The sequence below is a fragment of the Equus asinus genome, chromosome 12 (genome assembly GCF_041296235.1).
Source record: "Equus asinus isolate D_3611 breed Donkey chromosome 12, EquAss-T2T_v2, whole genome shotgun sequence".
Lineage (NCBI taxonomy): Eukaryota > Metazoa > Chordata > Mammalia > Perissodactyla > Equidae > Equus > Equus asinus.
In genome coordinates this window covers 22,874,662-22,900,285 of record NC_091801.1, presented here as the reverse complement: position 1 = coordinate 22,900,285, position 25,624 = coordinate 22,874,662, and the positions used below count along the sequence as shown (strand labels likewise).

Below are 25,624 nucleotides of genomic sequence, written 5' to 3'. Positions count from 1 at the left end.
TAGCCATTTCTAATTTTCTTCAATGAGTTTCACCAACTATTATGAGACTACAAATTTCTTAAAAGTAGGGACACTTTATTATCCATATTTGAATACCAATCCCTAAAACCAAAGCACATAGAAAGTCCTCAATATTTGGCTCAGTCTCTACATATTTCTTCATCCTTCTTGCTTCATACACAAAGTTATACTCCACTGACTTCTTTCCTTCTACAGAGTCATCTTTGAAGATTTGGAATAAAAAGGGTACACTATTGGCTCTATCATTTCTTAGTCATATGAACTTACGCAAATTATTTACATTCTATGAGCCTTATTTCTCTCATCTGGGAAGCAGGGGAAATATGACCTACTTAATGGAGTTTAGTAAAACAGCAGAGAAGTGCTTGGGCAACAAAAGGAACTATAATTGCCTAAATTTGAATCTGCTGCTACTCACGCCACAAATTCGCCAGAACTATTTTTTCCATGCTGCCTTTAAACCTGGAATGATTTTTTCTGTACCTTCTCCATGCTGGCCAATCAGTCATCTTTATTCAAGAGTGGGATCAATTTCTAGAAGCAGCTGGAGCAGTTAAACTCTGACTAAAGTAGTTTTTCAAGCACAAGACATAAAGAGAACTATGACTATAAAGTAATAAGATAAGTTTCCTTGAATAATTTTTAACTGCTTCCTAAGCCAACTTGAAAAGAGTTTAAGAAATTATTTAGGCAATGGCAGAACCACTGGAACAGGTAAACAATCTCCCCAAGTAAATTCTTTGAAAACTACCATTCACTTGGATGTTTTAAGTTATGGCATTTGTTGCTTAAAACACCATTCTCTAAACTTTACAATCAAACTATGAGTAGATTTTAAAACAAACAGATGGCTTAAAGTTAAGAAGCATTTTCAAACCTTGTTCATCATCCTCTTGGTATGTTACATCATCTGCAAAAGAGAGAATAAAACCAAAATAAGTATTAAATGAGTCATTCTGTCTAATTGCTTAGCTAAAAAACATAACAATCCGAAATACAGAATTTGATTCTTTTAAATATTAATGTCTGCACAGTCAGTGATAAATGCCTTTGACCAAAGAGGAAAGGGCAGGTAAATTATTTTCATAAAAATTCCTCAATCTGGCATAAAGCAAGATATGCAAAAGTAGCATTAGGAATTAACACCCTGTTTTGTTGTGGAGCCCATGGTAGATGAAAGCCTGATATTTGATTAACAATCTAATTTTGTTACAAAGCAAAGTCTTATATTAGGTGTTAAAATTACTTCTTTGACTCCATCGAAAGAAAAATCACCGTGTTAGCCCAGCTTTGAAACCGTAAAGTCTTAAGTAAAGTTTAAAATCTAATGAAAACGTTCACTAATACCTGCTTCATGGAACATTCTTTCAACCTCATCTACTACTGGTTCAATGGCATCTACAAAGAAAAAATATACACCACTGCCAAACATGAAAAAAACAAACACATTACTAGACACCATTCTAAAAAAGTTATAAATTAATTCTAACCTTCAGAACCATGTAAGATAGATATTATCCTTATCACTTAATATAATTTAAGCTTAATAAAATTTCATAATTTGCTAAGTCACAAAGACAGGCGGGAGCAGAACTAGGATTTGCACTCGGACTGACGCGACCCCATCTACCACCTTATTCATTTCCAGATATTCTTTCCTGTATCCTATCTACAAAGACCGAAGTCCCAAAGGGTGGTTTGAAAAACAAATCTTTTTCCTCACTTATTCATGTAATATTAAACTATATTCAGAAATTTCTATAAACATCTGGCCAACTACAAATGATTCTGAGTATTATAAAGAGTACTCTGTCTTGAATCAGATTGAATCATTAACGCTGGGTTAAAACGGCCTTGGCCACTGCCTCAAAGAGGAACACATATCACAAACCTGGATTTTCCTGTTCATACACTATCTCTTCCATATCCTGATTATAGGCCTGTGAAGCTATAAATTAGAAAATAATTAGGAAATTACAAATACATCTCAAATTAGGATTGCACTTGATTTTAAGACAGGAAAAGAACAATTTTTAGTAATGACTGAAATGTAAAATCAAATCATAGTGATGCTCAAACTTTCATTCATTCACTCATGGAACAAGCAGGCACTAACTGTGCTAAATGCCAAATACAATGATGAATAAGACAGTCTTCACCATCAGTGGGTGTATAATTGAACCACAAAATCATGGAGCTATATTCTCATTTAGCTTATGTGAATTCAACTATATTCAGCACAACAAAAATGAGACAGACAGAGCAGTGTAGGGGAGCCCTCCTCCCATCCACTCAGCAAGCACCTGCCACAGAGGGAGCCTAATTGAAGACACACACATCCCAGACACTCACTTAGACTCAATACCTCAGTACTCCCAGAATGCAATGTAATTCTAGTGTTTACAGACACATATTCTTGAAATGATATAGGTCCTAAAAGCCAGCCAACAATATCACATGGTCCTCCAGCAGAGAAAGAAGGGTCTATTCTAAGACTGGAAGAAAAACTGGCCAACACTCAGGCTTATTGAAAGATGACATGTTCATCTCCAGTGTGGCCATACGTTCTGGGGACACTTGACACGTGACAATACACAATTTGGACCTTTCACTGATTTTGCAATTTTAGACAACAAAAACGCAATTCTACTGTATCTTTTGACCTAGCAATTCCTGTACTGAGAATTCGTCCTTAGGAAGTAGACTTCAAAGGCACAGAAGCTATATTCACAAAGACAGACATATATACATGATATAATATATTAGATATAACCTAATTATTAGATATATTATATATGTTATAGATTATATATTATCTATATATTATCTATGATATTAGATATACTATATATTATATTAGATATATATTATACTGTATATAGTAATATATATTATACTATATATTAAATATATATTATATTAGATATATGTATTTTATACATATGATATATCCTATACAATATATTACTATTAATAATTATAGTATTATCTCTCTCATGATGCTCTTTTATAGGAAAAGACTCAATCTAATTAAAAAATAGTATTAAAATCTTACCAGTCTCTTCTACATAGTTACTATCTTCAGTTTCTGAAAAAAATAACATTAAATCGGTATTACTACTTTCATAAAACAGTATATATATATATATATATATACACACACACACACATACATACACACACCATATATGTATATTCTGAATTTATGCTTATCATTGATTTTATTTTGAAAGCAAATAACTATTAAAATAAAACATGAAAATATCAATTAAATGTCTGCTAAACACTTTATCTTTTACTAGAACTACATTTAGAAATCTCTCAGCGTTCTCTTACTTGATTCACTCAACAACCCCACAAGGTTGACACACACCATAACCTGGGCTAAAGGGAGAGGATGATTTAGACAGAGTAAAACAGTGACGAAGGCTGGACCCAGGAAAGGGGCTCATTTCTGGTTTACTTCCCATTCCAGTATGGTGTTCTCTCTTCTAGAGCAAGAGCACCTTGACTGTACATGGGAACACAAAGGAAGAACAGGGAGACTTTCTAAGTGTGGGGAGCTGGGAGGTGAACGTGTTGACAAGCTTAACCACATGCCCCTGATGGCAAAGTGCTGCCATTGAATGATCCTCTCCACTAGTGCGACCTTTGGTAATTTTATCTAACAGCTATTTGAAGCGTAAATATTTTTAATTTCTGAAGACTTTTAATAAGTAATTTTTAGGTTCAAACTGAATCTATGTCCCAATTAAAGATTAGGTCAGAAAATAAGGTTTCTTCAGTTCATGAACTTCTTAGAAATGTTTCTTCCTACCCTCAATCTGTAACTCCCAACCTCAAAAATATCTAATTCCTTATGTTTTGATTGAGTTTCTTAACTGAAATCTGTTGTATAAACAGCATCTAAGGTATCAAAATTCTGAGCAAGTATCAACCTTTCTGAGCCATCTTGGTGAAGACAGGAGGCAGCAGGAGGTACCAGGGAAATGTGGAAATCATTTTGTCAGCATTTCTACTCAGAAACTAGAAACATGTTCCCCACAGAAACTAAAGATAACTAACAGACAGCTAGATAACACAGATAACTAAAGGCCTAAAATTCTAAAGCTAGTCTATAAATGCCTATTTTAAAAGCACAATGCAGCTGAAATCATATACATATTCAAAACCATTTTGAGTTTACGTTTTTCACAGAAAATTATGCATCATATACAAATTTGTAGGTTAGTATGGAAATCAAACTATCACTTACAACATTATTTCTAAGAAAAAGTGCATTTCCTGCTCTCAACAACAGGCATGAATATAAACTTCTGGAAATACATTCATTCATAAATTAGGAGCTGCTTGCTTCTAAAGTAGTTTCCCAATATATTAAATACTGTGGGAAGTAGATATACCCCTTTTTCATAACTTTTATGCTTTAAAATAGTCCTTGCAGCCATTTGCCAACCACATTGTGTGCAGGCTCCCTCTCCACTCAATCCTTAGCTTGGACGAGTCCTGTGGCGCTCACCCTGATGCCCACGGCTATGAGCACAGATGTTCAAGTCTTAACAGCAGAGTAGGATGTGAGGTAAGGCACAGAAAAAATAAATAGCCCAGCCGCACTTTTGCTCAATCCTGGCTGCAATTGAATTTAATCACCCAAAGAGCTTTTACCATTTTCCGTTTAGGGGGCCCCACACCCCAAACATTCAGATTCACTTTGACTAGGGTGGGTCACAGGTATTCTTTTAAAAGCTCTCTAGGTGACCTTAACTGCATCCAAGATTGAAAACTATTTGTAGGGAAATCAGTCCATCTTTGTGGATCTTGTTCACAAGAGGTTCTGCCTCTGAATCCATGACCCTATGGCTCTAGACGTCCCACCTTGACTAGTGCTGTGGACCTTGTCTACTGCTTATTTCTCACCATTCTGTCTACCGCTCTGAATTCCATTTAGGCTTAGCTAATCCTTGAACCCTGCCAGGCACTTCTGGTCTCGATCCTTTGTGGCTTGTGGTGCTGTGTTATCGCATGGGATCTAAGGCAGCTCAACCACAGACTCTGATGATTATATGGTGGGACATAATGTGTAATGTGGTTAATTTTGTGTTGGTGCCCCCAACCTTTTCCCCCCAGCTTAAAGATTTGTTTTTCTTTTATCACTCTTTAGAAATGAAACATCCATGTTAAATAAACAATGTTTCATTAGTAGTCATCTTAAGTATAAAATTATATCATTTATATATTTTAAATAAAATGACATAAACCAATCAGAGAACAAAACCTGTGGCTTAAAATCTTTTAAGAACTCTTAAGGTCTTAAAGGACTACTTTAAGTAAAGAGGGGAGAGAATGTATACCATAAGAACAAAGCATGTGTACTTAATTTAACAGGGCTTTGAATAATCATAGTAGTCTCACATTAAAGCATAGAGGAGCACAAAATATATGAATAAAACGTTTTCATCATCACAGAAATTACTTCTTTATATGCCAATGGTGAACAGCTGTAACTCTAACTTGCCTATTGCAAATGATCCAAGGTAAACTATTCAACTGATATTTAAATAACCGGCTATTTAAAATAACAAATTTAAATAAACCAGATATTTAAATTTGATTTACAAAATTGATACAGACTGATGTCAGCGAACCATGGTCCATAGCTCAGATGAAGCCTGCCTCCCGATTTTGTAAATCAAGGTCTACTGGAACACAGCCATACTTACCTACAGGTATTGTCTAGGGCTGTCTTTGTGCTACAACAGCAAAGGTAGGTAGTTGCAACAGAGGCTATATTGTTGGCAGAGCCTAAAATACTGACCCTCTGGACAATAACAGAAAAAGTTTGCCAGTGCCTAGTATAGAAGTTAAGAATTGGGTTCTACCCACAATCTTAGTTACAGATTTCTACATCTGTAGTTACAGATCTCATATTAGAACAAGAGCCTGTGATAGATTATCAAGTAGCATATTTCATCAGGTGTTTGAATTTCCAGTAACACTTGGCACTCTAGGAAGGAGAGTACAGTAAAAGTAATGTGCTGAAGTATTTCACTCCCTTTCTATAAGAAACTTATATATTCTGAGAGTTTCCCTAAAAGTGCTCTGAATCAAAATTGGGATATCTATTTATTTTAGGAAAAAAATTCATTGTAATTAAGTTTTTAGCTTTAATGTAAAAAAACTTTAGATAAACGTTAAGTATTGGTTTTAAAGGTGTTTAAGAAAAAATCCAATTATCATAATTACAAATAGCCTATTGTATTTTATTCTGAAATCAAATTACCTTCATGAAACGTCCCAGTTTCCAGGGGCTCAAATCTATCCTCTGCATTACCCCCCATAAGGAAATCATCATCTTCTGGTTGCAGTTCTCTTGCTGGTTCAACCTCTTCTGGTTGCAGTTCTCTTGCTGGTTCATCCTCTTCTGGTTGCAGGTCTTCTCCTTGCACAGAGATAATAAACAAAGTGACACAGGTCTATACCAAGGGCCCACAGGCAGCAGCCAGCACAGATACATAAGCTCCTCTAAAGGGCTGCCACACACCCGCTCCTGCTGTAGGCATGCCCGGCCTTCCCTCTGGGCCACTGCACACGCTGCTGCCTACTCTGAAGCTCTGTTCCCACTCTGGCCAAGTGTTAGTCCACTTGAGCAGGGGAACAGGTCTTCTGACACTAGAACATGAGCTCCCCAAGACAGGGACCTCGTTTATTTTGTTCACTATGTATGCCCAGCATCTAGGGCCATGCCAAGCCATAGGAAGTGCTCAATAAATATTTAACAAATGAATAGATGAATTCATAAGTATTAATACATCTGCCTCTTCAATTATCACTAGGTCAGAGAAAAGATCAGCCTGTGATCTTTCATTGAGAATGGACATAAACTTCCATGTAACAATCTTAAATAACTCTACACACAAATGCTCCATTGCAAGGAACAGCCAACCACCTATCTAAACCATATGCTAGGTCACCTGCATTATACTTGGCATCTAAAGGGTCCTATCTTTAGCTCTTAAGTTATGCAAAGATGCCCATTTTCTCTTCTAAGACTAACTTTTATGATATACTGAACTGTTCTGTTTCTTTTGTGTAGATATTGGACATGCTACATTATTCTACTGCAATATGGTTTAGCCTATCATCGTGGTATAAAAAATTCTCTCTGTAGTAACTTGACATGGCTCCAAGCAGAGTATGTCCTGGACGTAGCACTCTAACCATGGAACGCAAGTGAACTTGACTTAGCTGTGTGGTGCAGCACAGTGGTCAGGAGTGTGGAGTCTGGAATAAATGGCTCCAGATTTAGGTTCTTCCATACCAGCTGCGTGATCCTGGGCAAGTTGCTTAACTACTCTGTGCCTAAGATCTCTCTTCCATAAAAAAGAAATAATAAGAGTACCTACTCACAGCATTGTTGTGAGGATTAAAGCACTCAGAAAAATGCCTGGCCCATAGCAAGTATTTAGGTGCTACTGTTCCTGTTATTACTGTTTTTGCTGTCATGATCATCACAGTAATAACAATATTATTATTTCTACTGCTACTGCTCCCTCACAACTGCAGAAAGGTTTTCTTAGTTACTTTACTCTTACTGTGGCATAGTGATGCTCTCAGGTGTTACCGAATTATGTAGGCCCATTTGTGCTGATAGTACAAACATGCATCGCTTAACAATGGGGATACGTGCTGAGAAATGCATCATTAGGCAGTTTCATCGTTGTGCAAACATCATAGAGTGCACTTACACAAACCTAGACGGTACAGTCTACTCACTACACACCCAGGCTGTATGGTACTGACCTCACGGGACCACCGCCATCCACGCGCTCCATTGTTGACTGAGACATCATTAGGTGGGTGCACGACAGTATTTGTTTGCTGTTATGGCCTCCTATATTGTTTCTCATTTCAGGGTTTCTGCTACTCAGCAAACCAATCACCAATTTTCATTCCTGTCACTAATTTTAAGACTCTTTTTCTTCTTATCATATTCCTTTTTCCTTACTCTCATTTTAACCGGTGCAATTTTATGGTTTTTACAGGAGCAGGATTTAGCTCTCTCAGCCATCAGCATTCAAGGGAAAGTCTGCTTTCAGAAGGGAAACCAAACCAACATCATACCCTATCTGTGAGTCTCCACTGCTCGGTCAGTGACGGGCTGGTATGAAGAAAACAGTTTCCTGAGGGCTTACTACACTCAAGGCTGTGCCAAGCCCCCTGCAGCTTCTCCAGAGGTAGGTGAAGTCTAGACTTCCACACACGCCATGCACTTTGCTTAAAACACTCCACTAACAACTCTTGCCTGGAAGCACTCCACCACCCTTCAGCTTTCAAATCAAGAGGTCATTTCCTCCAGGAAACCTCTGCGAACCCCAAAGTCTACGCAAGCCCCACAGAGCATCCTGTGTTTCACTCTTACAGCACTTCCCTCATCATACTGAAATCACTTGTTTATTTAGACTGCATCATCCGTGTGTTAGGTTAAAGTTAAAAAAGATATAGGAAGGGAAGGCCTGCGCTTGCTCATATGGGCAGATGTACACTCAGGGGAAGGAGCCCTCCCAGCTAAGAAGCTGGTAATGAAAGGACAGAGGCTCTCAGACTCCCAGCAGACAACGGCAAAAACCTACAACTCAGCCAAAGCTGATCGCTCGAGTGGAGCACAGCCGGAGCTGCCAGGATGCTCTGCACTTGACCCCAAACACCGTGGACTGGAGAAGTCAGTCTAGGAGGCCTGCTACCGCCCAACGTAAATGACAGGGAATTCTGCCTTTTGTTTTTCAGAAGCATAATCTTTCCTTTAGAACTACCTTCAGCTCACATGAAACCATTAGGAGTATAAGGAGACCATGTGCTCCCCGTCCAGCAAAATCCCCTTGTGAGTTACACTTTGGGGTGATACTCTCTGCTTTCATCAAGGGATGTTTCAAGAAGCAGTCTCCTAAAATCTTAAACCACTGGCTTCTAGGGTATCATTTAATATTCTCTGTACAGAACTTTGTATAAGAAGTTTTTCAGATGTAAGAGCTGGGAAGATGCTTTGTGTTCTCTAAGAAGATAGCACGTTTATTTCCTCTCTGGTAATAGGATTCATATAATTAAGTTTCTCCTTTTTGCTTGGTGACCGCTCAAGCATGCAGGAAAACTTGAGGGGCAGCGACACTACCCAGACAGCCCCTGACAGCCTGCCTTGCTATGTGCTCTATCTTCCTCCGCCCTGCTCTTGTCATCTGTTCTTGACATATCATGGGTCTCAATTTGTTTATTCTCATGTATTCCTGCCATTTCCTATTAGATGCATGCAATAAATTCCTTAATAGTAGGAACAAGTCTACTGCCATTTCAGAAGTACTTATCCTCTAATAACTTAAAAAAAACCCCATTCAATTATTATTTAAATTTTAAAACAATGTCCAAGTCATTTTATGTAACTAATTATTATTTCAGTAATGCATCTAAAAGCAGAAGATTTTAATTCATACCAGGTTCTGTGTATACCGTTTCATGGAGTACGGAATGAATTTGTTCTTGTATTTCATCTTCAATATTCTGAGGTCCTAAAATAAATTATGAAACATAACTAAGTAGAAAAGATCCAGACATTAATGCAGAAGATGAAATACGGCATCATGCATATACATTCAAATGAATACATGTAGCTAAGGAACTATTCTATCCTTTTTGTTTTCAGTTTATCACTTTTTTTCCTATGTTAGCAAATATGGTAGATATTTGAAATTGGTTTTATTTTGACAGCAGTTATAAATGTTGAAAAACTTCTCCATAAGATTTTAAAAGAAGAAAACTAACTCAAGTTTAACTCAAGGTTTTTTCTAAAAGTCCTCACTCAAAGTAAAATTACTTCACTTTCTAATTAACAAAATTCACACTGATGATAGAATAAAAAAAAATGGAAGAGCAAAACTTTCACTAATAGAAGTACTGAGAAACAAGGATAAAAATGTGGAAGATGAACTAAATAGACATTACCGTATGTGGTCAGCTGCTGCCTTCCCTGACAGAGAGGAGAAAGGGTCCCTCCGCTAGCGTGAGGGCTGGGATGGTCGGGGTTGGCTGACCACTCCCAGAAGTTGTCAAGGAAGCCTGAGTAGACCTGACATTACAACTGACAATCCTTTCTGTTTTGGAGAACCCTCTGGCAGTCAGATCCATAGACTTAAATAGATGTTAATTACAAAACTGAACGACATTAGTTAGCAATGACATTCCGACAACACTGTGGTGCTTGACAGATTATCAGGTTTACTGCAACATAACCCAAAAAACGAGAAGCTATAATTACATTGATACTATCATAAATTTTCTAAGAAACATCATCTATGTTCAGTTAATAGGAGTAGCGCTAGATTTAGTATCATGAATGCTGTCACATGAAATAATGCCAACGACATCAGTTACACTGATGAGCTAATCTTCAATGACACAAGTAGAATAAGTTAATTTGAACTTCAGGTAGGAAAAAAGCTTAAGAATCTATAATGCAAGTCACACTACAAAACCATTTCTGAAGCACAAAAAGTATTCTACTTTTATTTCACAAACCATTTCTATACATTCTCATATAATTACGCAAGAGCCCGCAATCTCTATTCTTCACTCATCATCTCTTACAATGCCCATGGCAGAGTCTGAAGTGGATTCCCAGTTTTACACCTGCTGACAGCATCACCCACAGAGAATATAATGTGAGTAACATAACAAGTGGACAGTGGGGCTCTGCTCCTTCGCTTAACCCTCCAATGGCCTCCTTTCCCTGAAAAATGAAAATCTAAGCTCCTCAGAACAGAACACAAGCCCTCCACAATCCAGCCCTCACATGCCTCTCTAGAACATCTGCTACCAGCACTGGCTTTGAACTTGGTGAGTGCACCATGCAGTTTCATCTTTCCAAGAAACTGTGATGCTCCACCTCTCCTGGAGGGAGGGCTGGGAGAGGCAGAAGCCAGAATGGGATGAGTTAAAGACTGAGTGGGAAATAAGACAAAAAAGCAACTGTAGATTTTTCTTTCAAAAAGCCTGGCTAGTGCAGCAAGGAGAGGGACCAGAGCACAGATAGACAGAACTGTAGGGACCAAGAGGGGGATTATTTTATTGTGTTGTAATGAAAGGCCTGTACCTATGTTTACAGAATAGGTGGGTAGTCAGAGAAGAGAGAGAAGCTAGAGACCTAGATAAGGGAAAGGTTGAGAAGGCATCATTTAAACTAAAAACAATATGGCCAAAAAGTTGAAAAGGATATGAGATGATAGTAAACTGATGGCTTCAGGAAGACAAGTTATCAGTAATATGCAAAGAGCATTAACAAAAAATAAAAAAAGGAAGAGTGGAAGCAAATGGTACAGCATTTCAGAGTAGCTACCAGTTTTGAAAAACAAGATTTTTAAATTATGAATTTATTTAGTACAAAGTAAAGTTTGAGGTGCTAAATCCAAATAGATATTTAAGTTATTAAAACTTAAAAAAAATCTATCAGTCTTGCTCCAGAGCTATGGTATGATTACGGCAATTCTACAGGAATGAGAGGGAGACAGTAAATTCTCCTGGGATTATGATTTGAACAAATTAAAAAAAATCAGAGCAACATATTGGTCTTAAAAGGAAGGAAGGTAAATCAAATATTACTCACCAGTACACAGTGATAAAATCAGCCAAGTACCATTTGGACCCAGTGCTTAAGTTGCCGGTAAATATGTAGTGTCATACCTAACCCTTCCAGTAGGTGGCAAAATGAAACCAAATTTTGAGAACTACTGAGTAAATGAAAAATGTGCAGAAATTACACAGTACTTTGTAATAAATATGACAGCATAAAAAGGAAAGTCAAATTTCATTTACCAATTTATTAAGAGATTTCAGGAGTTTCCGTGCTACGGGTCACAGGTCCTTGGGTGATAAGGAGATACTTGAATTGATCTATGAATTCATGCAAAGCAGGCTTCACAGACTATCTCATGGAAGTCTGGGAAGGCTTTTGAGGTAGAAAGGAGACTCTCATGTTAAAAAGACTGGGAACTCAGCAGACCTACTCTATTAAATAATGTGACAGACGATGACAAAACTAGTGTACAATACACTCCAAATGTACAATACTCTCAAGGTAATATGGTGCAGTAATCCTCGAATTGGAATCAAGAAACACAGCACTTAGTTCATGATTTTCCTAACTGTGTGATCCCAGGCAAGGAGCAACCATCTTCACCTTCGATTCTTGATCTCAAAAATAAAAATTATGCTGTGCAAATTTTTACAAGAAAAAATTAAGTTCACTATAAAATTTCAGAAGAGAAAAAGAAAAGGTATTTCATCATTCTGTAAACATTATGAAACAAATTATGGGTAAAACATGATTCTGCAAACTGCAGTGGGATACCTGGCAGGCTGAGGCACTTCTGGTCAGAATCAGAGAACGCTTACCTGGCCCCTCGAGGATCTGATCCTCCAGCCACGGGTATGGCTCAGCCTCTTCCGGTGGGACTGTTGGCTTTGAAGCAGATCTTTCTTTAAGGCCTGCATTTTTATTCACAAAGTTAACTTAAGTTGTTTTTTTTTTTTTTTGACATGTCAAACGAGGAAAAATAATATTCTCAAACACTTCATCAATACTGCAAGTAATTTACAGTTTCCAAGACTATATACTACAGGAAAATGTTGATACGCTTAAAAAGTGAAGGAGGAAAATAGTTTGCTCTTTAACTTCACAAGGGCCTCTAACATCTCTTGATCTAAATTAACCTTCCACTTAAATAATAAAAAATCATTGTCTACATGTTCACAAATCTCTAAAATAGAAAGTTCATGTCTGAACTTGCCAAAAGAAGTTCAATATGAGTTCAAGCTCCTTGTGTTCATAAGTGACTAATTAACCCCTAAGTCTTCAACTCTGAATTCAGCAAAAACACAACTAAGATGCATTTGAACTTTCTACGGTTATTTGTGTGCCCTCTATATTTTGATTTTTATACACTCTTCTTGAAAATTATAGTTAAAAATGAGAAGAAACAATACCTAACATTATTTACAATCATCTAAAGCTAATACAAGCAATCAATTATTCATATTATTCATATAAGAGCTCAAAGGTATGAAAAAAAGTTGGGTTTTTTTAATGTCTTAAGGAAAATAAGACATCAGGGTAAATTAACATGAAAGCTGACTTTATAGTCAATGCTGGTCTAAAATCTATTATACTAAGTTAGTTCTTTGACATTTTATATGTAGAATATTAAAATACATCCTCAATTAAATACAACCAATAAGAAAGCTCAACTGGCTAAGTTAAAAGAGTGTGACGATTCCATTTACCAAATCCTGGGTTCTTCACTACCCCACTGAGAAAGTGGTACCAAGAGTTGTTACTAAAGGGAGTGTTTTGTGCACGCCAACAGCCTAGAGTGAAAAGGTCAAGATGGAGTGGAAAGGCATTTTCCTAATCTTAAGTACCTTTATACAACTCTTAATGTACATATACTATTGTCTGGAAAATTCTTACTTCAATGTCTTTTACTCTTCTTCTTTGATTGTTTATATTTTTCCTCATCATTCTCTTTTCTATCTTCATTTTTCTCTCACTGACAAAAACCTAAGCCCACTTTCCTGAAAAGACACTGAGAAAGAGATACACAGGACTCCACCTCATCATTCATAAATCCTCTAGTTACTTATTTCTGACACTACTTACCAAAAAAACCTAGCACTAGTAAAACAAACACCAACACATGCAGTTTTGTTCTACTCCTAACTATAAAGTAGATTCCAAAGAGATCATAGACCAACACCCAGAGAGCCTAAGGTAGTTCAAGTTCAGGGGGTGGAGGGGCAGAGACAAAGGCCTATAAAAATACATGACATTTCATATTCTAATTTCAGGCCTGAAAACTCCCATGCCCTTTTTCACTTAAATAATCCATTCTTACATCTCTCAACTGTTAAGGGAACTACTCCCTGCCAAGGTTTTGCTAAATGAACAGGCTAAACCTTGAGAATCTGCAGAATCAAGGAACTTCTCTTTGCACTCTCAGCACCTCAGGAAACACCTGGCACACAGCAGGCGCTCAATGAACACGTGCTGAGGGTCTGAACACACCCACAGAGTGACCACTCTGCTCCTTTAAACAGCTGCAGAGATTCTCCACCGGGCCAAACCTTCTCAGCTGCACTAGAATGGCTCGGGGCTGTGAAGGCCGGAGGGGCTCTCGTCAATTTCCCCACTACTGTTTACCAAAGCGATTCCGATCTGTGCTCCAGCATCTACCATTGCAACACCACGGGCCTAGTTTGCCTGGGACAGTCCCAGTTTATGTCTCTTGCCCTGGTATAATTATTTCACTCTCAAAAGCATCTGAGTCTGGATGAAAAATTACACGGTCATTCTTCACTAATCCCATATGTAGCAGGTTTTCAAACTGTGCTCTATGGGTTCAATAAGCAGTAAAATATTTTCCTGCCAAACATTAAAGATTTAAACTGCCTGAAAATCCCATTCTTACTGGATTTGGAGAAAAGTTTCATCTGAAAATAACTTTTGTTGCAAAGTGTTGGAAATGACTAGTATACCATTATGCAGACATACAGTGCCCCTGGTAGTCAGCTTTCTCAAAATCAACTGGAAGTTATTTGTCTCTAAAATTGAAATTGTAAAACGTGAAAACAACAGGAGACAGAGAAAGCATATAACATGAGAAAATACTGAGTGGTTTTCTTTTCTGTCCAAAGCGGCAGCTGAATTGTAAATGTCTGGATGCCTGGTCACAGCTATTTTCCAGAGGTGAAGTCAGCGCAAAAACAAATGATACTGTAAACTGCGAAGAAGCTAAGGACCATATTAACACATCTCCTTCTCTAGACCCCTATAAACTTTCTAAAATTTAAAAAACACATTCTAGACTAATTCTTATTGCTTTGATAACCCACATGGAAGAATTAACCCTACAAGCTTTTATTCTGTTTCCAAAGAAAAGTTTGCCACCCACATCCATTTTAGTCCATGAATAAGTGCTCCTCGGAGAATAGTGGTAAATCCATGTTTCGTCTAAGATTTTAGGCAAAAAAGTAAACAAAAATCAAACAAGGCAAATACATACATATAAGGTCAATAAACAATCAAAAGAAAGGTTTTCAAATTAGATTTATTATCAGGTACAAATGGCAAGGAAGGAGCACTGAAATAAATATTCAAAATTATGTTATGAAATGAATCTATCAGGTTTGATCTTCCTGGGCTGGATATAACAAACACCAACTCACACAGGCTTCAGCAAGAAGAAAATTTATTATCTAACTTCACAAGAAGTACAGAGGCAGGGGGGCTTGCTCTCAGCAATGGCTTCATCCTCAGGCTGCCAATCAGGCCCTGCCCCCGCAGCAAGCGAGGTCCCTTCCAGACAAGACGAGGTCCAGAAGCGAAAGGTGCTCTGCTTCTTTCTGAGGCGTGAGGAAATCTTTCCTAGAAGCTCCCAACAGTCTTCTCTTTCGGTTTTAACAGTCAAAACCAGAACCCACTTCCATTCCTAAGCCAGCAAGAGGAACAGGATGACCACAATTGCCTGACAGTAATTATCTAGGGTTGAATAAATACTGCGAGTCAACCACAACGGCCCCTATGTGATTTGGAAAATAAATTAATTCTCTTAAAATGTACCTTGTTTGTAGATCTTTGGGCACATCAGATAAATTAGGAAATTTAGAAAAATCAAAACATGTTTGTTTCAACACATACACAATTTTTCCTCTAATTTTAAGTACAAATGGAAGAAGTTACAAAAAGTAAATGGAATGAGCACTTTAAATAACCATTCGTAGCAAATTTGATTATCTGGCACAATTGCCTTAAGCCAGTATTAGCTTACTTCATTCACCACCACCCAATGATATGGGAAAGAATAAATGTATTTTCTACCCATAAATATGTAATAGTTTAAAACTTACTAAATTGCATATTGCAGTTATTCATTCAACAAGTAGTTAGCACCTACTAATGCAAGGCACTGTTCTACAGAAAACCAACACACAAAACCCCTACCTCCCATAGAGAGGGAACAATCAAAAAAATAATAAACATGAAATGTTTAGAGTATATCACATGGGGGAAGATGGTATGGGGAAGACATGGGACAGGGAGTGTCAGGCAGTTCATTAGGAAAAGGAGGCAGAGCTGTTTACAATAGATTGACGGGGAAAGGACTCACTGATAAGATCTGAACAGATTCCTGAAGGAAATCAAGGACATGGCCATGTGCGTTACACTGGGGAAGAGTGCTCCAGGTAAGGCTCTGGACCAGCAAGTTCAAAATTCCTCAGTGGACAGGGTGCTGGCAGCAAGGAAGAGCCAGGTGGCCAAGTCAGCTGGAGAGTGAGCGAGGGTGTGGGCATCAGAAAGGTCCTGGGTGACCAGATCACCGAGGTCTTTCCTCTGAGTGAAAATGACACTTTTCACAAGAATTATATACAACCCACTTCCTCAACAAAATCTGGGAAAGTGAGAATTATAAATAGTATTTTGCTTCATAGGATTTCATATACTTAGCCCAAAAAAAGCTAAGACATTTAAAAAAATTAGTTTATCAATCTTTGGTTTACTAATTCAGTGGTGTACAGACTGATGAAAATTTTGATTTTCCCAATCCAGGCTAGTCCAGCTACTGTTATTCACAAAGGGGAAGTGCTCAGGACTGCTTCTCCTTCAAATACAGACATCCCTGACTTAGGATGGTTCAACTTACGATTTTTTTGACCTTACAATAAGGAGAAAGCAATGCACAGTCAGAAGAAACTGTACTTGGAATTTCGAATGTTGCTATTTTCTCGAGCTAGCGATATGTGGTACCATCTTCCCTCATGATGCTGGACAGTGGCAAGCCACAGCTCCCAGTCAGCCCCGCGATCATGAAGGTGAACAACTGATGCAGGCACAACCATTCTCCACCCAGGCAACTATTCTGTTCTTCACTTTCAGTACAGCAGAGTAGTCAGTAGATTACATGGGAAAGTCAACACTTTATTATAAAATAGGCTTTGTGGTAGAAGATTTTGCCCAACTGTAGGCTAATATAAGTGTTCTGAGCAAGTTTAAGGTAGACCAGGCTAAGCGATGATGTTGGTAGGTTAGGAGCATTAAATGCATTTTCAACTTACAATATTTTCAACCTACAATGAATTTATTAGGATGGAACCTCATTGTAAGTCAAAGAAGATTTATAGTCTAACAATATAAATCAATATTCCCCAAGAACCACCCTAACAGGTACACGAAACTAGAGAAATATTCTGGCAAATCAAACCAGAAAGGCATGCACACCAACTGACCATACTAATCCTCATTGTTGTTCCTAGCTTGTATAATCAATGAACACAGATCTCAGCAGGTATCCCAACAGCGGTCCTAGAACTTATCAAAATTCTGACACTGCCAGGGACTAAAAGAGCTGCCCCATGATATACAATGAGAGCCATCCCAGACTCAAAGCATCTTCACACAACCCAAATGATGAACAGACAGATTCAGGAAAAGGATGACATAAATCGCCAAAGAATTAACCACTGCCAAAAAGGCTCCTAAGAGCCTGAGTTTCAGGACCAAAGAAGGGATCCACAAAGACTAGAATGGAGTGAACTCACTTTAACATCTTGCAACACAAGATGGCATGTAGGAGCTCGGGCATGTGAACCAAAGGGCTGCCTTTGAATTCCATCTCGAGCACATTACCACTGCCACAACTTTGGTTTTCACAAGTACGGAAGGGGCTAGAATAGTGCTTCCTTAGAATGGTTTTAAGAATGAAATGAGATCATTTAAACCCAGCAAATACACATTTTTTCTCACCAATTTAGTTTTTCCTTTATTTCTTCTAAAGAAACAGATATGACCCCCACTCCCTGCATACACACACAGCAACATGAACACAGCTACAGGCAACTTCCAAGATGGTTAAAACAATTATTGAAGAAACTTCTGGGTTTTTCTTTAAAAAATTTTTTTCTCTATTACTATTCAACAGTATATACAGATCTGACATATTTTTACATAATCTGTGTTTTATATGTTCCCCATTCAATAAACACAGCTTGAATGCCTATTGCTGTCAGTTACTATGATAAGTAGCGGACATAAATCAGCCTGACAGCAAAGTCTGGGGACAAAGTAAAGTCAGAAGCATGGTAACTGGAAGACATGCAGTCCACGCACCTGCGAGGATCAGAGACAGTGTGAGTGCGGATGTGATGACTCAGCCGGAACCTGCAGGAGACAGAGGTGGCCCACCACATGGAGTGGGAGCACATTCTAGGCAGAGGGGAATACTAGGCAGTACCAGCAATAGCTCCTGTTTCATTATTTCCTCCCTCAACTCCTTGTTTAATTCACAGCATGTCCCTGGAGGGACTGCAGCCACCTTGATCACTTGTACCCTCTGTGCCTCGCAGCCCCTGGTATGCTGCAGACACTGTGAATATTTGCTGAATGAATCAGTAAATGGGAAATAAAGATGACACAGCATGTGGGTGTTTATATAATTACTAAAATTACACACAAGCTTTAAGTATATGTCTTCCTCTAATCTCTTGGGATACAAGAGAACTAATGTTTCAGGCAAGAAAGAAGTAAATGACAGACCTCGATGATGTATGGACACTAAGAAAGAGTGATATATACATATATGAAGTGAAATCAAATGAGGTAGGAAATGAGAACAAAGAAAAGGAAAGTAGATGACTTCTGCTCTGTAGGGCTTACAAAATCGAAGCTTTTGTACAAATTGATTTCTATGTAAAAATGACATCCAAACCAGTAATAACCATCTAGTTCATGTGGTTTTATCCTTAGGCAAATGGAGGCGGAAAGACACGAGACTGAACATTGTTACTGACGATTTTTTCAGATTACCCCGAATGAGATTTTCACAAGAATAACTCCTACGGGTCTGCTATGTAATACTCACCCTTCAGTTTCCTAAGAACAAAAACTTTCTCTTTAGGTAGAACTAGGGGAAAATGGAAATATTCCGCTTGACAACAAAATAAACCTAACTGACCTGATAACTAAATGGCAATATTTATCATATGGCAATACTCTCTTATACTCCTTCATTGGTCTAAAATTATCGCTGACAAAGGTTGGGATGGGTTCTCTCTGTTCCCCAGAGCTCTAACTCTGAAATACCCATTCAGGCCCATTCCTTTCAACTCTTCATCTTGGGGCAGAGGCAGAAGCAGGAAGGGGGTGAAGAGAAGGGGAAAACGAACTCCACATGCTGCCAGCACTAGTGCAGATGAAACACAGGGTATAAATACTCAGTGTGTAGCCCGCCCTGCACCTATTCTCCCTTGTTCTGGTAAAAGCACACTAATTTTCTGGTGAGGAGCTGGTTTTCCTTCATCCCACACTTCTAAAGGTGGGCACTCACATGACCCAGGTCTTGCCAATCACAGCTTTGCTCCCCCCCATCCCACTCTATAAGGATTAGCGTTAAATATGAGCACCTGAGACTCAACCTGGGCAGGTTGCCTGAGAAGGAAACTAACATTCCCAGAGAGTCCAGAGACGGAAAGAGAGGTTCAGACCATTGTTTGAGCACCTAGATCCAGTATAACCAAAGGAAAAAAAAATCACAGCTGCTCTGGGCTTTACAATTATGTGAGCCAATCAATAATGCCTTTTTGTCCACGTAAGCTAACTTGAATGGATTCTCATATTTAACCAACAGAATTCTAGAGAATACTAAGAAATAAAACTAAATATGTTCCTAATATTTATTTCTGAGGAAGAATGACGAATGCCTTTGGCTAAAGAAACATAGTTACACTGAGACTTGCAGAACTGGCTATGAGGGATTAAATAGGTTTTTTATGGACTGAAGTAGACAATTTCTAAAGATCATAAAATTGTGTCTGCAGAAAAACATGTTCTGAGTACAAACCAAATATAAATAACTTTTTGACAATTAGGCTGGTTATGAAATTTCTCAATTGTAGCATGTACTTAGGACTATAGGGTACTACTTCAAAACTTTTTCCTAGCCTTTACATTTCATATCTTGTGTTTTCATGTTGCAGCAGTATCCTTTAAAGAACTATGCATTCTTACGGCTTTACAGTTACATAACACTTGTAACTACTTCTATTTGCCCTCTCAATTATCTCAGTAGAAGAAATCAGTACCCAGTGTACCCATTTCACATAGATACATTAGTTACAAAAGATAAAGGACTTAAGTATTTGTCTTACAACTCTCAACAAAATTAGAGAAGGAATTACAGCTGAGTGCTTCCAAATTCTTAACAAATGACTGAAACACTTTGGTATGATTATTACCTTTATCCCACCAAAGGAAAGGGAAACATGAAGCCAGGTACCTGAGGGATACTGTAAATATTCAATAAAATGACCTTTCCAACCTTGTTACAAAAAGAAGTTAATCTCGTCTATTTGCTGTTTTCTTGTTTGACCTGAGGGGTAACTCAAGGGTCACAAGGATTTATAAATTTGTTTTAGAGAAGACAGAGAATGCCTTCAAGGAGCACCAGATAACCAGCCCCCAGTTGTCACTGCCGCCCAGAAGTCAGATTGCCCAGGAGCTTATCAAGAGTGAAAGAAACATGGAAACTCCTCCTGCCACATGGTTAGCTCTATAAAATCCCCTGCTTTCTTCTCTTCTTAAGGATTTGAGCGAACCTATGCTCCCATCTTCTCGTTTTGGCCAATTCAAATAAACCTTTCTCCATCTCCAAGCGTTGATGTCTCAGTGATCAGCTTACTGCACATGGGGCACATGTACTTGAGATTAAGAGGTCTGGTATCAGTGAGTGCCAACAATGTGCCAGCTGCTTGTGCACATGCCATCCCAGCTGGTTCTCAAAACCACCATGAGGGAATAGTGTTATCTTCAATTTACAAATGAGGAAAACCAGTATTTCTGAGATTCATTTTATAGTGAAATAATCTGAGTAATCAATATGGAAAATTGTTATTGGGCATTAGTGGGCAGTAACATAATGGGCATTAACAGGAGTAGGAATAGTGATGGACACAAGAGAAAAGAATCAAAGTCAGGAGAAGCAGCCTAAGTCACCACATCATTTCACGGAAAATGACGTTACAGTTAAACATTTAAACTCAAAAATCATACTGTTTACTACCGCTCTTTGTTTTTTAATGGACATATATATAAGGAGTCCTTATTATCCATGTAATCATTATGAGAACCTCTGAAGTTACAAGGGTGTATGGGTAAGCAGATCATAACACTACAAAATATCTTCTAAGAACCAATCACTTACAGAATTAATCCTCTTGGATTAACTCAAGCATTCAAGCTGACTGATTTACGTTAATTTCTTTACCAGTCTCTCCCTCATTGTGAAATGTTGAGAGGACCATCTATATACAATGCATACCACCCATAAGGTAAAAATTAAAATCTTGTAAAGAAAAAAAAAAGAATTCAAAAAGTTGATTACAAGTGATGTTAGAAATAACTAAAATTCACACACAAAACCATTAACAAATGAAACCCAGGAGTTACATATGACAACAAATCAAGAAAAAAATCAATGATGGCAAAATGCTTCAAAAGAAAGTAATTTGATTAAAGGATAAAAAAAGAGTCTTGGAAAAATTGATAGGCTCTCAAATATTTTTGCAAAACTGACCATATTTATGATGACTGTGCTAATCACATGTGAAATGCTATCATACAGTCTAAGGAAAATTATGTCAATAATGCCATCTTTTAGAATTCTAAATATCATCTCATAGTGCAATTTAAATAAACAGTGATATAACAAAATAAACTTACATTCTTAAGTATTTAATTCTCACTTTTCAGGACTTCTTCTGACTCCCAACAACTTTGTATTAGGAAATTTTTGTTCCTGTTTTCACCTTACTTATTTAAGAAGGGTGACCTTTCTGGTTTTAATTATCCTTAGCTAACAATATGAAGCAGAATACAGAAATAACTGCATACTGAATAAAAAGTGAGTAAAGCTGAGAATGCAAGTATAATTTTAATTCATTAATAATGACCAAAAGCTTGTCTTGCACTAAGTTTTTTAGCAGAATAATAAGTGCCAGCGTAGTTGGGTAAAGTGTGACCTCAACTTCAATAAAATTCAGTTGAAGTCTTTATTTACTGAAGAAAAGGGAAGGAAAAGAAAAAGGAAGAAAGGAAATAAATCAACTCCTAGTTCATCAGAGCACAGATATTTTTAAATATTTCAGCAGAGATGTTTCAATTCTTGAGATGCCATTCAAAGGAAAACTTCCACGTGCTTTACTAAATAGCAACAGATGTTTATATGCTTATGCTAATTACTTTATTCTAAATTTTTTTTCCACTCCTTTTCTTAGAATTTAGCACCCAAGCTTTGTGCACAGAAGTCAGCCTGGGAAAACTAACCCATCCCCAGCTATAGGAATGGTCATAGTTGGTCACCAGGCCTGACAAGGCCAGCTGGAATCCTCCCAGGGACTTTTCTCCTGGAGACAGCCTAGAAAACTGCCTCATGGCACCAAGAATGCTAAACCAGAAGGATGTGTCTGGGACCTGCAGAGGACTGCCTTCTTCATTAAGTGGTAACACTCCAAACAGAATAAAGTCAACTAGAAATCAGCGGTCAAGATCTGAGAAGAGAGCAGGAGGAACAGAACTCTGATTACAGGGATCTACTCACTTGAGGCAAGTGCCCCTGTGTCCACCACCCAAATGAGCCACAAAATTCCTTTTTGGTTTATTGTGTTCCTGTAATCTATAAAAAAACCAAAATCCTGACAGATCAACATATGAAACCCCAAGTTACCATATGTTACATTTCCTTTGGGCCTCAGTTTTTAAACAATAAAATAACAAGACTGGATCAGAGAGAGAAATTATAGATATTCTCTAGGATTCCCCCTTGCTGTATAATTCTATTACGTCAGTTGGAATTTTTGTTAACTAAATGTCTAAGTGTTTGATTTTAAGCAGTAAAAGGTGCTAGCATTTAAGAAAAAAGGTAGACAATACTTTTAGAAACATTTGCAGTTAATACTTACTCATTTCTGACTTGAAATATCATTAGGCCCAAATCTCTGTTTTTAAGCTCTTCATAGAAAAAGTTGAAAAGTTATTTAAAAAAATAAAATAAAATCTTCGTGGCAGCACTTTTGTTTCTTTTACAACATATCAGGGTGCTCTTCTCAAATTCAGTAACTGAATTTCACTAGTAGTGACAATTAGAAATTTAGGACTTCATGCACAGAATAGTACAAATCATTTGTAGAAAGGTATTCTCATTGAAATTTCATTTTATTAAATGTTTTCTGATGGAGAAATTCAGATCTCTAGTTAGATCTCAAATTTGCAACTCCTTAGAAATGGTAAACAATTATGATACAATCAAATATGAAAAATATATGCCATTCCACCAAAATATGTGAAAAACGTGATATAAAATGAAAGTATATCCCAATTCAAAATAATTAAGGCCTTTCTAGAACTATTATTCTGAGTCTATAAAGACATCATAAATAAAAGCATTCTAAAATTGTTCTCTGAAATAAAATTCTCTTTTATTCATGGCTGTATCCAGAGTTCTCAGAACAGTGTATCTGACACACCGTAGACACTAAGTATTTATTGGGTGACAGGAGAAGGGGAAGGAGGACTCTCGGTAGGAAAGGGAGAGGTAGTTGACAAGGGGTAAGGAGTGAGGAGGCATGGAGGAATGAAGGAGGTAAAAGAGATAGTAAAAGACTGGGGAAGAGTCGGGGTCGGCCTGGTGGCATAGTGATTAAGTTAACGTGCTCTGATTTGGCAGCTCAGGGTTTGCAGGTTCAGATCCCAGGCACAGACCTACACACCACTCATCAAGCCATGCTGTGGCGGTGCCACATATACAAAATAGAGGAAGACTGGCACAGATGTTAGCTCAGTGATAATCTTCCTCAAGCAAAAAGAGGAAGATTGGCAACAGATGTTAGCTCAGGGCCAATCTTCCTCACCAAAAGGAAAAACAAAAAAAGATGACTGGGGAGGAGATTCAAAAGGCGAGAGATGGGAGAAGGGAAAGTTGAATCAGGAAGAGCCTGAGGAAGGAGAGACTGGGGAGGGAGGAATGCAGGAGATGTCACAAGAGCCTGAGGAGGTGCCCTCAGAAAAGCTGGGGGCAGGGGCAGGGAAGAGGGAAGGAGAAAGGAAGTGGAGAAGGAAAGGGTAGGTGAAGAAGAAAGGGGACCAGGGAAGCAGGAAGCAGAAGGAAGAAAACCGAGGGCAGTAGAGAAAGTAGATCACTTCCTACCTACCTGAGTATTTATCAAACCTGAAAGTTATAAGTCACTCTGCATATAAATACTATGTAAAATCTCTATATTCTTACTTAGCTCCCACAAAAGTATTCAATATATTAATAAATTCACTACAATTCATATTATACATATACATTTATCTGGATACATGATCAATAAATTAATAAAAATAGAAGTTATTACATCACATTTTTATTACATTTTTTTTTAATTTAGAAGCAGGAAACAGAAATTTCTAAGAATTGACTTGCTAAGCACCAACAAATACATACATTCAATGGCTAATCAACACATCTTCCCCAATCGAGCAATACTGAATTTTCTAAGCCCTTCAGCAGCGAATCACGATGAAGAACATTACCATTTCCCGGGATGATGACTTTGGAGGTTCAGTTCTTTCTTTTCTGGTTATTTCCCTTTGCTAAGTGTGCGTGTTTGTGAGAACTGCTTTCCTTTCTGTCATCTTTGGATGCCGTTTTACTGGAAAAATCCTTTATATGTGTTGACTTTTTCCTACTTTCCTTGGTTTTGGCACCTTTATTTAGTCCCATTTTCTCCTTTTCTCTGTCCTTTTTACCCTTCGGAGACTCTTTCCTGGACAGATCTGAATCAGCAATTTTCTTATCCTTCCGGTCATCCTCTTTTTCCTTCTTGCCCTTTTTTCTCTCTTCATGCTTACTTTCCTTCCTTGACTCCAGTTTCTCTTTTTCCTTCTTGAGTTCTTCTTTAGTGAGCTCTTTAACTTTCAAGTTTTCCAATCAAAGGAAAAAACATTTATTGAAAGCATCTCTTAATTCACAGAACAGCAACTTAACGCAAAAGGATTGCTTTTTTTTTTAATCTCCCCACACACATGAAATGCTCATTCAAAAAGTCACTTTAATCCACTAGTTTTAAATTGGCTCAAATCAGACGCAAACCTCTATAAAGTACCAGCTATAAAAGAAATGCTAGAAACTTGCATCATATTTTTCCAGCTTGAAATATGGTACGATTTGTCTTAAAACAAGGTTAACATGCAATATTATTAAAATGCATCCATCCATAAAGGAAGTATTTTACACAGTGTTAACAACTCACATTTCACAACTATAACAACATAATTAAAGGAACACTGGCAACGTAAGAACAATTTTCCATAATTTGCAAGTATTTGTACAAAGATAATTAAAACTTGTTTAGCTCTAACAAAAAATTACGTCTTTAAAATATTTGTGCTTACCATCCCTGAAAGCAAGTATAATGCACCAAAAAAATTAAACACCATTTAATTGACTTAGTTTTTCTTAACTTAAAAACAATTTCC

At 37.6% G+C, this 25,624-nt stretch overlaps 1 protein-coding gene across 24 annotated transcripts in view; it reads right to left on the bottom strand.

Annotated features, from left to right (window-relative positions):
- ASPH (aspartate beta-hydroxylase) overlaps window positions 1-25,624 on the bottom strand; it is a 208,407-nt gene that overhangs the window by 128,657 nt on the left and 54,126 nt on the right. For 16 of the 24 annotated variants that reach the window (XM_070481184.1, XM_070481185.1, XM_044780223.2 and 13 more), the window contains 7 exons: window positions 12,457-12,549; window positions 9,504-9,578; window positions 6,302-6,460; window positions 3,077-3,109; window positions 1,913-1,969; window positions 1,369-1,419; window positions 899-931 (listed from right to left, as the gene is read on the bottom strand). In XM_070481184.1, the coding sequence (XP_070337285.1) occupies window positions 899-931; window positions 1,369-1,419; window positions 1,913-1,969; window positions 3,077-3,109; window positions 6,302-6,460; window positions 9,504-9,578; window positions 12,457-12,549 (501 nt within the window). Of the gene's footprint in view, window positions 1-898; window positions 932-1,368; window positions 1,420-1,912; window positions 1,970-3,076; window positions 3,110-6,301; window positions 6,461-9,503; window positions 9,579-12,456; window positions 12,550-23,301; window positions 25,061-25,624 lie in introns of those variants that run through there. The other 8 variants (XM_070481187.1, XM_070481190.1, XM_070481192.1 and 5 more) reach the window with 2 other exon arrangements.